The sequence below is a fragment of the Tyto alba genome, unplaced genomic scaffold (genome assembly GCF_018691265.1).
Source record: "Tyto alba isolate M040663 unplaced genomic scaffold, T.alba_DEE_v4.0 Super-Scaffold_6, whole genome shotgun sequence".
Lineage (NCBI taxonomy): Eukaryota > Metazoa > Chordata > Aves > Strigiformes > Tytonidae > Tyto > Tyto alba.
This window is the reverse complement of record NW_024881327.1, coordinates 20,282,246-20,295,835: the sequence shown is the minus strand read 5'-3', so window position 1 is coordinate 20,295,835 and position 13,590 is coordinate 20,282,246. Positions and strand designations below refer to the sequence as shown.

The 13,590-nt window shown below is 52.9% G+C and overlaps 1 protein-coding gene across 2 annotated transcripts; it reads right to left on the bottom strand.

Moving 5' to 3' along the window:
- Positions 1–503: 503 nt before the first annotated feature.
- HELT (helt bHLH transcription factor) lies at positions 504–2,480 on the bottom strand. Of its 2 annotated transcripts, none has more exons than XM_042808129.1 (4): positions 2,179–2,480; positions 1,668–1,772; positions 1,400–1,496; positions 504–1,263 (listed from the first exon to the last, which is right to left on the bottom strand). In XM_042808129.1, exons 1-4 carry the CDS (start codon positions 2,203–2,205, stop codon positions 767–769), a joined length of 726 nt encoding a protein of 241 aa, XP_042664063.1. In that variant the 5' UTR covers positions 2,206–2,480; the 3' UTR covers positions 504–766. The 2 variants fall into 2 exon arrangements, with proteins under 2 accessions (XP_042664063.1, XP_042664064.1); XM_042808130.1 differs by having other exon boundaries at positions 504–1,260.
- Positions 2,481–13,590: the final 11,110 nt, after the last annotated feature.

Sequence of the window (13,590 nt, the reverse complement as noted above, 5' to 3'; positions counted from 1 at the left end):
CACGGCGGGAGGGAGCCGTGCCGCCGAGTCTTGAAGGACGCGCTCTCAGGAGCTTTTATTCCGTTTATTCTCGGTGCTCTGCACCTCCGCACCGGCCGCCTCCCCTCTGCGCCCCGTCCCGCGCCTTCCCCCCTTTCCCTCCTCTGAACACGCTGCGCCGCAGGGGAGTTCGCTGGCAAAACACGCGGGACATCCCCCTGCCTTTCGGACGCGTGTCCCTGGGAGCATCATCCCCCCCCCCCCCCCCACGCCCGCCCTCTCCACGGGCGTGTGGGAGGGCAGCACCCACGGGGGTGGTGATCCCCGGGACCTCACCCCTCCCGGCGCCCCCAGCCACGGTGAGGGCGGCACCGGGAGCCGACCCCCCGCGCCGTGCCCTGCCCACCCGCGGACCAAGTTCCGCTCGTGGGTTTTGTTTTGTTTTCTTTTCTTTTTTTACCCTGGGTGGATGAGGGCTGGAGGACACACTCGAAGAAGTTCTCTCCCGGAAACAAGCAGGGGCGGCGGGTATAAACATTTATTCCAAGGCATCGCTTGTACAGGCACCGCACCCGGAGATGGGAAGGAGAGCGGGGGAGGGGGGGCAGACCCGGACCCCCGGAGAGGGCGGGGGGGCGGGGGTAGAGCCGGGCCCCGGGGGGCTTCCCGCACTCCGCGACCCCCCCCCCCCCCCCATCTCCCTGCCCCCGGCAGCCCCTCCGTGCGCCCGGGCGTAACTCGCAGCGTCCGCGGTCATAAATAGGATTTTTCGGGCGGGGTCCAGTCTCTAGAGCATGGAGGGGTGCTGGCCAGGGGGCAGCCCGAAGGCGTTGGGGTGGGAATGGCCGAGGAGGTTGAGGTAGTGACGGTCCAGCCCCTGCACGGAGGAGAGGAAGGTGCTGCGCTGCTGGCCGGGGCTGGCGAGGGGCACGGCGGCGTTGGGGAGGTGGTAGGGCAGGGGGGGGCTGCGGGCGGCGCCGTGCCAGGGGAAGGGCCCCCCCGAGGGCGGCTGGAGCACGGCCTCGCCGGGGCTGTGGCCGTGACCGGGGCACTCGGGCCCGGGGTGCAGCTGGTAGGAAAAGTCCGGCTCCGGGTGGGAACCCAGGGAGGTGAAAAGGGGCTCGGTGACGAAGCGCGCTTTGGACTGGAGGAAGGCCAGGATGCGGGCGTATTTGGTGTCTTTGGTCTCCATCCTCTCCACCGTCGTCAGGTAGTGGACCAGGTTCTTCATGCACTCGTGGTAGCCGTAGTGGAAGTAGTTGGCGAACTCGGAGAGCAGCTCTGCTGGAAAGGAAAGGGCAGCGGAGCCCAGTTCCTCAGGGGCCGGCCGGGGGCAGGGCGGGGAGCGGGGGGGGGGGGGGGCCGGGGCCGCCCCCGAGGCCGCGGGTGTCCCGGCGGGGGGCCGCGCCCGCCCACCTACCCTTCTCCCGGCCGCGGGGGAAGTCCGCCGAGTGCAGGGCCCGCAGGTACTGCACCGTCATCTCCAGGATCTCCGCTTTCTCCAGCTTCCCCGAGCTCTGCAACGGGCGGGGGAGACGGGCAATCACCTCTCCCCTGCGGCTGCGCCGCGCGCCGCCGGCCCGACCCCCCAAAACCACACACCCACCCCCCTCCCCGCACCGGGCAAGGTCGCTCCGCAGCGGGGAGTGGGGCGCAGGGGCTGCCCCACCACCCCCACCCCCGCCTACCTGCTTGGCCAGAGCCATGGGCACCGTCTTCCCCAGCTCGGTGAGGCAGCGGTTGATGCGGTCCCTCCTCCGCTTCTCAATCACTTTGTGGGAAACCGGCGTCCTCTGCAAAACAGACGGGGCGCGTCAGTGGGGGGGAAAGCAGCCGGATCCGGCCTCGCCGGAGCAGCCGCCCCCGGCCCCGACCCCTCCGGCGCAGCCGGTCCTGACCCCGCTCCGGCCAGCGGCGCCGGGCGCGACGCGGTCCCGGGTGGGATGCTCCGGCGGCGGGTCCGCTCCGCGCCGCCCCGGGGGCTCCCCGTCTGCGCGGGCGACCCCGGCAAGTCAGGCTTGTTCTGGAGGGGGGATGGGGTGTAGTGGTTGTTGTTTGGGGTTTTTTTTGTTGTTTTTTGGGTTTTTTTTTCGGGGGTGGGTGTTGGGGGGAGATTTTTGAAGGGAAAGGCGGTGAGGGGGGCCGGGGCCGGCCGGCGGCCCCGCAGAGCCGTGCGCGCAAAGGCGGGCGGCGACTCACCCTCCGCTCCTTGAGCTTGGAGGCCATGGTGGGCACTGCATCCCCGCTCACTCCGGGCCCCTTATAAAGCCATCACTTCTTGGGGGGGACCCCGGGGGGCCTCCACGGGCCCGCTGATCCCATAGGATTAGGGACGAGCGGCGCCGGGGGAATGTATGCATTAAAGATCAGGGTGGAAGGGGGCGAGAGAGGGATGAGGGTTTGTTGGGGGGTTTTTTTGTTGTTTTTCTTTTTTTTTTTTTTCTCTCTCTTCTTCCTTTCCCCCCCTTCCTCGCCCCCGTCCACGCAGCCGGGGGCGGCCCAGCTGTGTCGCCCCACGTGGACCTCGGGGACACACGTGACGGTCCCACAATAGCGGCGGGGATGGGGCCGGGGATGCGGCGAGCGGGGCGCAGGGCAATCCCGCGGTACCGCGCCCTGCGCCCCGCTCGCCGCATCCCCGGCCCCATCCCCGCCGCCTGCCTGCAAATCCCCGGCACCCCCCACCCCTCCCCTCAGCCCCGGCGCTGACTGCATTTTAAAGCCTGTCCAGAGTCATTAAAGTAATTAAGTAAGCCCTTAATAGGCTGTTCCGCCCAGTTCAAGGGAGAACCCTTGGAGACGGAGTGGCCTCGTTTGTTCTCAGGCTTTTCTCACACGACTTGGTGACACGTCCATCTTTATAAGAGATGGCAGCGAGGCTTTTTTTGTTTACACCGCTTTATGCGCCGGGGACACCCCGGCAGGTGTGGGACCGGGGGGCTGGCACACGATATCCACCACCACCACCCCCCCCCTTTTTTTTTTTTTTCCGCCGGCCCGGGGAGGCTCTCGCCAGCCTTTGGCACACGACGCTCCTTTTTTGTGTGGTGTGCACGTCTGTGCGTTGTTGTTTTACCCCCCCTGCTCCCCCCCTCTCCTTTGGAGAGGCTCAATTTGTAGCCTATTATCCTATAGGAAAATGTCCCATTGAAAAGTATGAATAGTTTCATTGGGCCTAAATTTTAATAATGCGGGTCAAAGAAAAGAGGGGCAAATAAAGAGGGGATCGCAGCTGGTCCGAGAGTGCATTATTCGGTGTCACCTGCGAGTGGGATCGCCGACAGACCCCCTATTCATTTGCCTAATTTTGGTCAATTTAACAAACTTCAGGAGAAATTATTGTGGCATTGTTAAGGAGGGTAAAGCTTTCTGATCGAATTAACAGCATGTTTTGATCCGGTAAATGTCATTAAAAAGAAAGAAACAATCGCGTTTAAAGGGGGGCTCCGAGTTAAACGCGCCAAGTGGAGACGCCGGAGCGCAAAGCTCACAAAGGGAGCAAGTAACTGCCACAGGGGAACTTTTGTACGCTCACATTGCTGAGGTTTTTTACACAAAAAGGCATTATTTCATACTTGAATACGTTTAATCCAACAATTGTCTATTTTCTGCAAACATATTTTCACAGCATTGTTAGCTTTCCTCTCCGCCGCCCTCCGCCCGGCCAGCCGCGCTCCTCGCCTGGCGAGCGCACCCAGCCCCCGGCCCGCCCCGCACCGCCCCTCACCGCCCCGCCGGGGCCGCCCCGCCGCGCCGGGGGGGCCGTCCGCGCCCCCCCCCCACCCCCCAGCCCCGCACACACACCCCCCCCAGCGCGGCGGCGCCCGCGGGGACCCCCTCGGGCCCTCTCCACGGCCGGCGGTGCGCCTCCGGGGCCGGCACCGAGCCGCGGGGGCCGCCCGTCCAGCCGCCCCCCCCGGCCCGGAGCGGCCCCGCCGCCGCCCCTCCCCGCCCCTCCCGGTCCCGCCGCCGCCCCCCGGCGCGGAGGGAAGCCCCGGGGGTGCTGGGGGCGGCGGTGGGGGGGCCGCCCGCCGCCTGGTCCTGCCCGCCTGGGCCACGCCGCCGAGCCCCGGGCAGCCGCCGTGGAAACGGCGTTTCTTCCGGCCGTCTCCGCTCGGGGAGGTGTTTTCTCAAAACATCCCCCTCCACGCCTCCTCCCGCGTCCCGCATCACCCACCCCCCCACCTCCACCCCCGTTTCCCCTTCTGACTTAAACTGGGGGGGGGGAACCACCGCCGCCTCCTCCCGCCTTGCCGTGCACGGCGGAGGGCACCGTCGCTCTCGCCCGCTCGCCGCCGCAGCAGCGGCCGGGGTCCAGCCCTCGCCCCTCGCCCCCGGCCCGGGCCGGCCGGGAGCGCGGAGCGGCCCCGCGGGAGGCGGCGGCGGCCCCGGGCGTTGGGGCGGGCCGGGCCGGCTGCCCGCCCGGGCGCCCCTGCGTGCGGTGCTCTCGGCCGCATTATTCTTCCAGGAGCCTTGTAGGTTTCAGTATATTCATTCTCCTACAATGGGATTAAACACTAACCGTTATCATCCAAATTAACTAAACTCTGAATAGCAAATGCGGGGGCTTTTTATTTCCCCCCCCCCCCCCCTCCTCTTTTGCTCCACTGGCGGAGATGGAGTTGATCCTCTTACTGTCTGTGTTAACCGCCAGCTGCAGGCACCTGCGAGGCAACTTTTTACACGAGGGAAGTTGTTTATTTTCTCGCTGGCTGCTCCCGCCTTGCCTCCCCCGCGGGCCGGGCCGCCCTGCCGGGGCACCGGGGGACAGCGCCGTGGGGACGCGGGGCGGCTGCGGGGCTGGGCGGCCGCCGCATCCCCGCGTGTGCCGCCGCATCCCCGCGTGTGCCGCCGCATCCCCGCGTGTGCCGCCGCCTTGCCCTCAGGGGGCTGACGCCAGAGGGGCATCACCCATCATTGCCACGGTCGGACTTTCACTCTTGTGGGGAAGCCAGGAGAAGGCTTCTTAAACATTTTGTTCAGTTTCTAAGTCCCCGTCAGCGCCCGTTGCATCTCCGGGCGGGAGAGGCGTGCACGGCCCTTTGGCAACCCAGGGCGGGCACTCGCGGCCCCATCTCCCACCACCCCTTTTCTGTTCCCGCCCCGCTCCCCCGCGGCCATGGCCATCTCCCCGGGCGAGGGGCTGGCCGGGGGCCGGGCCACCGACCCTCCCCACGGCCCGGCCCTGGCCACCGACACCCCCCCTCCCCGGGCCCGGCCCGGCCGCTGATGTGCTGCCGGTGCACGGCTGCCGCGGGAGCGGCGGGGAGGTCCCTTGGCAGGTGCCGAGTTACTTTGAAGTGGCGTCTAGTTTTGCTCTTCTAATGAAAACAGATTGTCTCCCCACTTTTTCTTCCCTCCTCTTTTCTTTTTTTAGACTCCTATATGACCTTGGTGTTACATGCAACTCCTTCACCAAGCCGCCGAAGGTGCGGATATTTGGCTTGCAAACCACGGGCGCCGTGCGCACGCCAGAAGCCAGCGAACAAGTCTCCCGTGGGAAGTGGTGTCCGTGCAACTGGTGGAGCCAGTGCAGAAAGTCAAGTGTCTGGGGCTGCAGCCGTTGGCCTGCTGCCTGCCGATCTGGTTCGGTCCTCTGGAGAGAGGTGCTGGAGGTCCTGCTGTGTCACACAGCAAGGCAGCCACGCTCCTGGCCGATCCCAGGGCTGGTAGGGAATGGGAGAACGCAAAAAGGTGCAATGGGTCCTACTTGTCAGAGGAGGTCACTTTATTACTTGACAATCCTGGCTCTTCGAAGAAGCAGTGACCTGCACCATGAGATAAGGCACTTTGTGGAGTAGGGGTTTAACCCTCAGCTGTACATATAGCGGTTCTTGACGCTGTGCCAGCTTTTGCCGCGAGTTTGTTTACTCTTGCACTCTCAGTGAGGCTAGGCTGGCCTAGCAAATTTGGATTAGGATTTTCCAGTCTTTTCATAGCTCCTAATGCTCTCCGCCTCCAGGTCTGGGGCATCTGAGTGCAAGACTAATAAAGGAAAGTAATAAAGCTACCTCCTTGTTCCCCAGCTGCAGAGGTACCTCTTGCCTCGATGCTACCGTTGCTTCCAGCTATAGTCTGCTCCATCCCAGTGGAAGGACCACGCTCCTCCATTTTGCTCACCTGCCACGAATGGTGGCATCAGCAGGGGGGAGGTGATAACATGACAGGACCTGGGACTCCATCCCAAGGTGGTCCTTCCCAAAAGGAGCCTGGCTTGTAGCCATGACTCTCTGGTACTGTTGGGTTGATTACAGGGCGCCCTCCTCAAAAGCCCAGAGTGCTCCAGGAAGTGCTGTTCCTGCTTCAGTAGATGATGTTCTTCTCATGCCGTGAGCTAAACTTTGATCCTATAAACTCTAAAACTTTGATCCTTATCTTAGGAAGTCGGTGCTTGTGGTGGCAGACAGGACTTCCAGGTCAACAGTGCTCCTGAGTGCTGCCATGTGCTTGTCATATTCCACCCCTGAGGAGGCACATTTTCTTGTAGTGTAATTTCAGTATTACACACTTTGTTCTTCAGGATTAAAAGCCTTTTGTAATTGTCAAATTTGATCTGGTTTGCTTTTGGATTACTCTGGTTTGTAGGAATGCCAGTTAGAAGGTTGTTAAATTCATAAAGACTCACTTTCTGCAATTTTACACCCTTTTGGCCTTACTGATTTGAACATGTGGCAATCTGCAGTCTGTGTGTCAGCCTCAGAATTATTACGCCATGGATGATTGTGGCAGCAGAAGAGGAAGACTAAAAACGGGACACTTGAAAAAGGTCCCACTTTATTTAAGAACTTAACGGAAGTTGCAGAGGATGCACAGAATACCTCAAAATGCATAAAACCACCCACTCGGCAGCCTGACTTGGTCATCCCCAAAATGATCCTGCCCCAAGGTCACAGAGGTGACTGCTGCCTTGCCTGCAGTCTCATTCTTTTGCTGCTGAACTGACTATGATCTTTTATTGACCATTTGTCTGGAACAGTCCTGTTTGTTTGGCAGTCTGTCTGACAGCGCTGTGCAACCTCACAGAGTATCTCCTGTAGTAAAAAGTTAAATAAGAGAACTGCTGGTGACACCTGCAGAGACCAGGGCTTCAAAAGGCAATGATTTTTGGAGTATGCATTATTTGAGAGTCATTATCTCATATGTTCCTGTAATTTGTAATAACTCATTTGTTGTCCTTTTTTTTTTTGGTTGGGTATGAAATTTCAGGCTTATATGTAGCATAGCTAATGTATACAGAATTATATAGGAAAAAATGCTTCACTGATTAAAATCAGATGCAGTTATTAACGCATTTGCAGAAGCTGATTTACATCAACAGAAGACCTGACACAGCTTTTACCTGTCAAATGTTTGTATATATATGGCAAAACTTGAAACCCTATGCTGTGTGTTTTTACTGGATGAGTTCCCCAAAGCAGTGGAGAGATGTTTGCAATTTTCCCGATGACAGCTATCTTCTCAGTCACATCACCGTTGAGACAGGATGTGTTGCTCTTTAAATGACAGCCTGTCAAAATGAGAACTGAGTGATAAAATTGATTTCAGCGGGATTTAGGTACTCTTGAATCTTCAGTGGGATGTACCTTGGATTGCTAGTGACTGAGGTGGTCAAAATAGCTAAAGAGCAAGACTTAGTGGCTGTCTGGTGTGAATAAAAGCTGAAAGATTTGGTTCAGAAATTACAAGGGCTCTTTCTGCGATGACATGTATAATACTGATGAAGTGTATACCCTCCCCTCTCCAGTCTTAGTGAAAATTAAAAGTTAAAATGTAAAAACTAAAAAAAAAAGATAAAAACTTTTCCTCAGCATGGCTTCACAGAGGGGAAGTCGTGCTTGACCCACCTGATAACCTTCTACATTGAAGTGACTGGCTTGGTGGGAGGAACAGTGGATATTGTCTACCTGGCTTTTGACACTGTCTCCTGTAACATCCTCATAGAGAAGCTGAAGATGTGTGGGCTGGATGAACAGACAGTGAGGCAGACTGAAAACTGGCTGAATCGCCAAGCTCAGAGAGGGATGATCAGTGGCACAAAGTGTAGCATCCAGTAACTAGTGGAATACCCTGGGAGTCAATACTGGGTCTAGACCTGTTTAACATCTTTATTAATGACCTGGATGATGGGGCAGAGTGTACCCTCGGCAACTTTGCAGATGACATAAAACTGTGAGGAGCAGCTGAGACACCAGAGGGTTGTGCTGCCATCCAGAGTGATCACAGCAGGCTGGAGAAATGCACTGACAGGAACCTAATGAAGTTCAGCAAAGGGAAGTGCGAAGTCCTGCACCTGGGGAGAAACAACCCCAAGCACCAGTAAGTGCTGGGGGATGATTGGCTGGAAAGCAGCTTTGCAGAAAAGGACTTGAGGATCCTGGTGGACACCAAGTTGAATGTGAGCCAGAAACTTGCCCTTGTGGCAAAGAAGGCTGATGGGATCCTGGGCTGCACCAGGAGGAACGTTGCCAGCAGGTCGATGGAGGTGATCTGTCCCCTCTACTCAGCACTGGGGAGTCCACACCTGGGGTGCTGGGTCAAGTCCTGGGCTCCCCAGTACAAGACAGAGATGAACATACTGGACAGAGTCTGGCAAAGGGGCATGAGGATGATTAAGGGACTGGAGCACCTCACATATGAGGAGGGGCTGAGTGAACTGGGACCATTCAGCCTGGAGAAGAGAAGGCTCAGGGGGAAGCTTATCAATGTATACAAATACCTGAAGGGAGGGTGTAAAGAAGCTTGGAGCCAGGCTCTTTTCTGTGGTGCCCAGTGGCAGGACCAGAAGCAACAGGCACAAACTGAAACACAGGACACAGGAGTTTGTGTCTAAACAAGGAAAAAAATTTTCTGCTGTGAGGGTGGTCAGTCTCTGGAACAAGTTGCCCAGAGAGTCTGTGGAGTCTCCATCACTGGAGATACTCAAAAGCTGTCTGGAGATGATCCTGGGCAACGGGCTTTAGGTGGCTATGCTTGAACAGGGAGATTGGACCAGATGAGCTCCAGAGGTGCCTGCCAACCTCAGTCATCCCATGATTCTGTAATTGTGAGAGCTGCCTGTGTGAACATTTAGTCTTGATGTAATTCGGTCCCCGTTTGGTTTGGCATAAAATAAATGTGTGTGTTTTTTTTTTTTTTTTTTTTTTAAGTTACAGAGCAGATTCAGCTCTTTCACTGTATTCTCAATAGGATGTGATTCATTTAGATTCAGGGCTTCTACACCTGTGTCAAGCAGAATAAATGGGAGGGAAGCACAGCCTTTTTGTTTATTGTACTCCACCACATGTTGCATTGTAACTCGACTCATTAAAGACTCATTAACATCCATTATACTTATGACTGCTTTGTAAACAATGCTAATTCAATAGGACTTCAGAGCTTAATTCCCTCTAGAGTCCTTTGTAACTCCTAGCCATGACTTTCTTTCTAGCTGAAGTGGAAAAGGGGACCCCTGTGAGAGGTTTATGGACTCTGCAAAGACTGCTACTTTAGTAATGCCATAGTTCAAGCATCCTATTATTATGAAACCTCAGTACCGAGTTTATTGTGTGGACTAGGAACTTAAAGAACTTATTTTCAGCAAAGCAGTAGCCTTTGGGTCTTTCCAGCTTTGCTCTGACTTCCCCAAGATTGAATGGACTAAACACTACTCCCTGTTACATTGGCTTCCAGATAATTATTTCTGAAATGTGCCCTTGTTGCTAACTCAGAGATTTAGGATGTTGGGACTGCATTATGGAGGGGCTGTGCCCAGCTTTTGGAGTTTAAATATTGGGCTTGTAACAGTCATGGCACAAATGCAGAAGAAGTGGCTAGATGATGGGAAATTTCCCTCCATTTCCCTTCCTCTATAGAAACAGGTGATACCGGTGGTCTTGCACGTCACATGGATGGTTGGCTCTTGTGAGGTTTATCCAGTGTCAGCTTATGGCAAGCAGGATGAATGTAAGATCTCAGAGGCTTCGTGAAGGCAGCTAATGTAAAGTTTATATTGTGAAATAAAAAAGAGAAAGGGATCGATGCCTCAGGATTCCTGCAGAGTCTGTTGTGTCTTCTAGGCAAGGACTGCAGCCCCATCCAGTTGCCTTTTGCAGCTTCATTATTGCTGCGTGGGTGCGTGGCCTTTCCACTTGCTGGCTGTTTTTCTTGGATGCTGAGTGGTCCTTGTTGCTGAAGGCTGAGTCATCACTTGCTTCTCTGAATCCTGTAGTAGCCTTGAGTAATCTTGTGTCTTGCATGTCTCTTTTATTCAAAGAGAGAAGAGATGGATACAACCAGAAAGGGAGGTCTGGGACATGCAGCCGAGAAGCACTGTTCTGTTCGCTGATAGGGGAAGGTAAGTTAGAAAAGTTAAAGGCTTTCCATTGCTATCTGAGTTTTTGAAAATCCTGCCTTTCTGGCTGAGCACTGAAAAGTGTCCTGCTTCTGGGAAGTTTAGATTGTCCTTCTTCAGGTAAAGTTCTTTGTCTTTGAACACTGCCAAGAGCCCTCTCCTGTTTGTGAACTCATGGCCCAAAGGGAATCCCAGAGCTTATGATAACATGAAGATCCCACAAAATTCTCAAAAACAGCTGTGAAATTAGATTGCATATCCTGGCTTTAAAAGAATCACTTTTTGCATACGTACACCTTTGGTGATAGCAAGGTGAGACCTCTTCTGCTACACCATCAAAACATGACTATTAAATACAAAGACCTCCTTTAAAACCTGTCAAAGTATTTTGGGTAAACGTCATCCCCCTGCTCCCCCTGTTCTTTGATTCTTCCCTAATGCACCACTATCTAATGTCAGAGAGAAGTAGCAGAGCTTTGATCCAACTTCCTTAGGGCCATTCTTCTGCCAAAAGTGGGTAGAACTGTCACAGGGGTATCAGATGGTGATCAAATATTTTTCTGATAAGTCCCCCTTGATGGGTAAAGTTAACCCCAGCATTCATAAGTCATGAGCCAAGTCCCCAAACTGGTGAGAGGAGGGAAAAGTCAGGAGCTTAAAATTGTCAGCAATAATAATAAGCCATCAAAATTTGGGTTATTTCTCTGGTTTTCTGCTGTTGGTTTTTCCTTCTCCACCTGTATGGCTCAGGTTTTCAAGCATTCCTCATAATCGTTAGAATAGAAAAGTAAGTTTTATGAAATCCATGGATCCTGAAGCAGAAATGTAAACCACCAAATCTCATTAAAACTGCTAAATGAAACCAGCATGTTCTTAGGAGGACTAGAAAGGGTGTCTGTGCTAGATATGGTGCCACCACTTTTCATTTCATTTGGCTTATTTTTTAAACTAACCATACCAAGCTGGGAAGTACTCACGTCCCCTCTGGCTTTAATGCTATGTCCGTCCCCATGGACCATTTGATGGAAGGTTGTTCTACATGCTGTAAGAGTGTGTAGCCACCTCATGCATGGTCTCAGGGGCCGTTCTTCCTTCACATTCATTCCCCACCCCCTTGATGGCACAGACAGGAGGGTGGCTGTCATGAAGCTTCATGACACTAGTTACTGCTTTTTCTAATAAATTGAGTTTGGGGATGGGATAGGGAAATGAAGCACAAAAGTGCCAGTGCCAGAAAGGAGAGCTGGGAAGAGTTTGTCAGTACCAAGCATTGGAATCACATACTCTGTTTGACTGATCTGGCATTGTTTCTCTGAAGCGATTATATATATGGCCTTGATATAAAAACGACTAATTTCTGAGCTGTTATCTTATATACATATACAAAGATTGATATAAAATGCAGATTGGAATGTCATCACCATGCCCTGTGGCACATGTGTCTGACAAGATAGGAGGGAGCAGAGAATTAGTCCCATAGTTTGCTCCTGTCATTTGCAAAGTAGAAACATCCTGATTCTTCCACGGCCCGTCCGTGCTGCTAAAGGCAGGCACCATTAGATAAAGAAACAGCATTGCCAGTATTACTTGTCACCAGGACCTTTTTTAAAATGGCTTAATGTTGAGGAGTATTAACACTCATGGCAAACAGGAGGGTTTCTCTTCCACCTTCCAACACATGAGCATCTTCAGTGGGGAGTCTGCTCTGCCCTCTCCTCCAGTGTAAGCCTTCGAAGCTGTGTGGGTAACTCTGGGGGGATTAGGGGTTGGCTACTGCCCTCTAGTGATCTCCACCAAGATCTAAGGCTTCTAACTCGCCTTGTCTTTTTCCTAATCAAGTTACTGAAAATTGACTTTTTGTGTGATTGTATGCATGAAATTCTGTATTATCTAATAGTGCCTGATTCATGAGATCTCAGGAGTTACACCAGGTGACAGTACGGACTGTCCCCAGCGTGGGCACCAGTTAATACATCTCTAAAAATACAGTTAGTGCAATCCAAGTGTGTTATGTTAGGCATTTATAGTATCACCTAAATTAGTTCTTTCCCAATTCTTTACAAATTGATATGCCTTGCTTTGAATAAGCTTATGGATAGATTTGTTCCTTAAATAAAAGCACTGCATCATTTTAAGTACTGCCTTTTAATAATAAGTGGGTCACCCTCCTTTCAAAAAAAAAAAAAAAAAACAAACCCAAAAAACCAAAACCCAAAACAAACCCCAACAAAACCCCCCCCCAAACCCCCTACCCCTATTGGGAAACATTATAGCATATAAATCATCGGGAAGCAGAATGGTTGGCTCAAATACTAGTTAAATAGTAGGATGTGTGCTTTTTTGCTCAAGTTACTGGTTCAGAATGCTAGGTTCCCTGACTAAATTCTCATCAAGTTTTACCTAATGCAAGTGCTGTCTAAGCAGAGTGCTGTTGTTGGCATTAGAGGGCAGTCTTGAGGGCTTATTTGATATTTTGTGTATCAGTCTGGCTAGGATCTAATTTAAAGCAGCATATGTCTATTTTTGCTCTATTACCCAGGCGAAATGCAGTACAGTCAATTAAGAAAAACTGTCTCATTAAGTCTAGTGCCTAGCTGTGTTGCTCATCGGTGAACGTCAACAACCATGGGTTAGGGACAGCTGAGTAGTTCTGCAGGTAGAATGGCTGTGATTATGCAATCCTCAAAGCAACAAGTGTGTTGATCTAATTGGCCTATATAATAAGCACACAAGGAAAGAGAGTCACCTTTACTTCTATCCTGGAAGACTAATTGAATGGTTAACAGCTTTGACTTGTTTTCAGCAGCACAGTTTAGCGAAATGAATGCGCTTAAATTCTCCCCAGATTTACACAGACCACGCCAGGTTTTGATTCAGGAACATGAGACTGTCACACATACAAACAGTGCGTCTTACTTGCTCTGACACGCCTTTTGTGCTCTTGCTTCTAGGCCAATGAACACTGCTTGCTATCATCTTTAGGTACAACATCTGCATATTTCATCACTTTTTCTTCAGAATTATGTAGGGCGAAGGTTACAAAAGTTCTTGGCATCTGCCATATGATGTAGGAGGAAATCAGCAGCAGCAAATACTCTTATGTAATCTACTGATACTTTAGAGATATATTTGGGTAATAAAGTATTTGCTTTATCTACTGATCAAACTGCTTCCTATAGAGTAAAAATTGCCAGTTGTAAAAAAAATGTCTTTGAGGCTACTTTATAAAATCAAACCTTGCAAAGGCATAAGGATAATTTGCAAAGCTCAGATTTATATGA

Bases quoted from the DNA above. Each gene is read 5' to 3' on its own strand.
- HELT (XM_042808129.1), bottom strand. From the start codon at position 2,205: ATGGCCTCCAAGCTCAAGGAGCGGAGG. The intron at 1,773-2,178 runs GTGAGTCGCCGC...TCTGTTTTGCAG, and splicing joins CCAAGCTCAAGGAGCGGAGG to AGGACGCCGGTTTCCCACAA. The intron at 1,497-1,667 runs GTAGGCGGGGGT...CGCCCGTTGCAG, and splicing joins CCATGGCTCTGGCCAAGCAG to AGCTCGGGGAAGCTGGAGAA.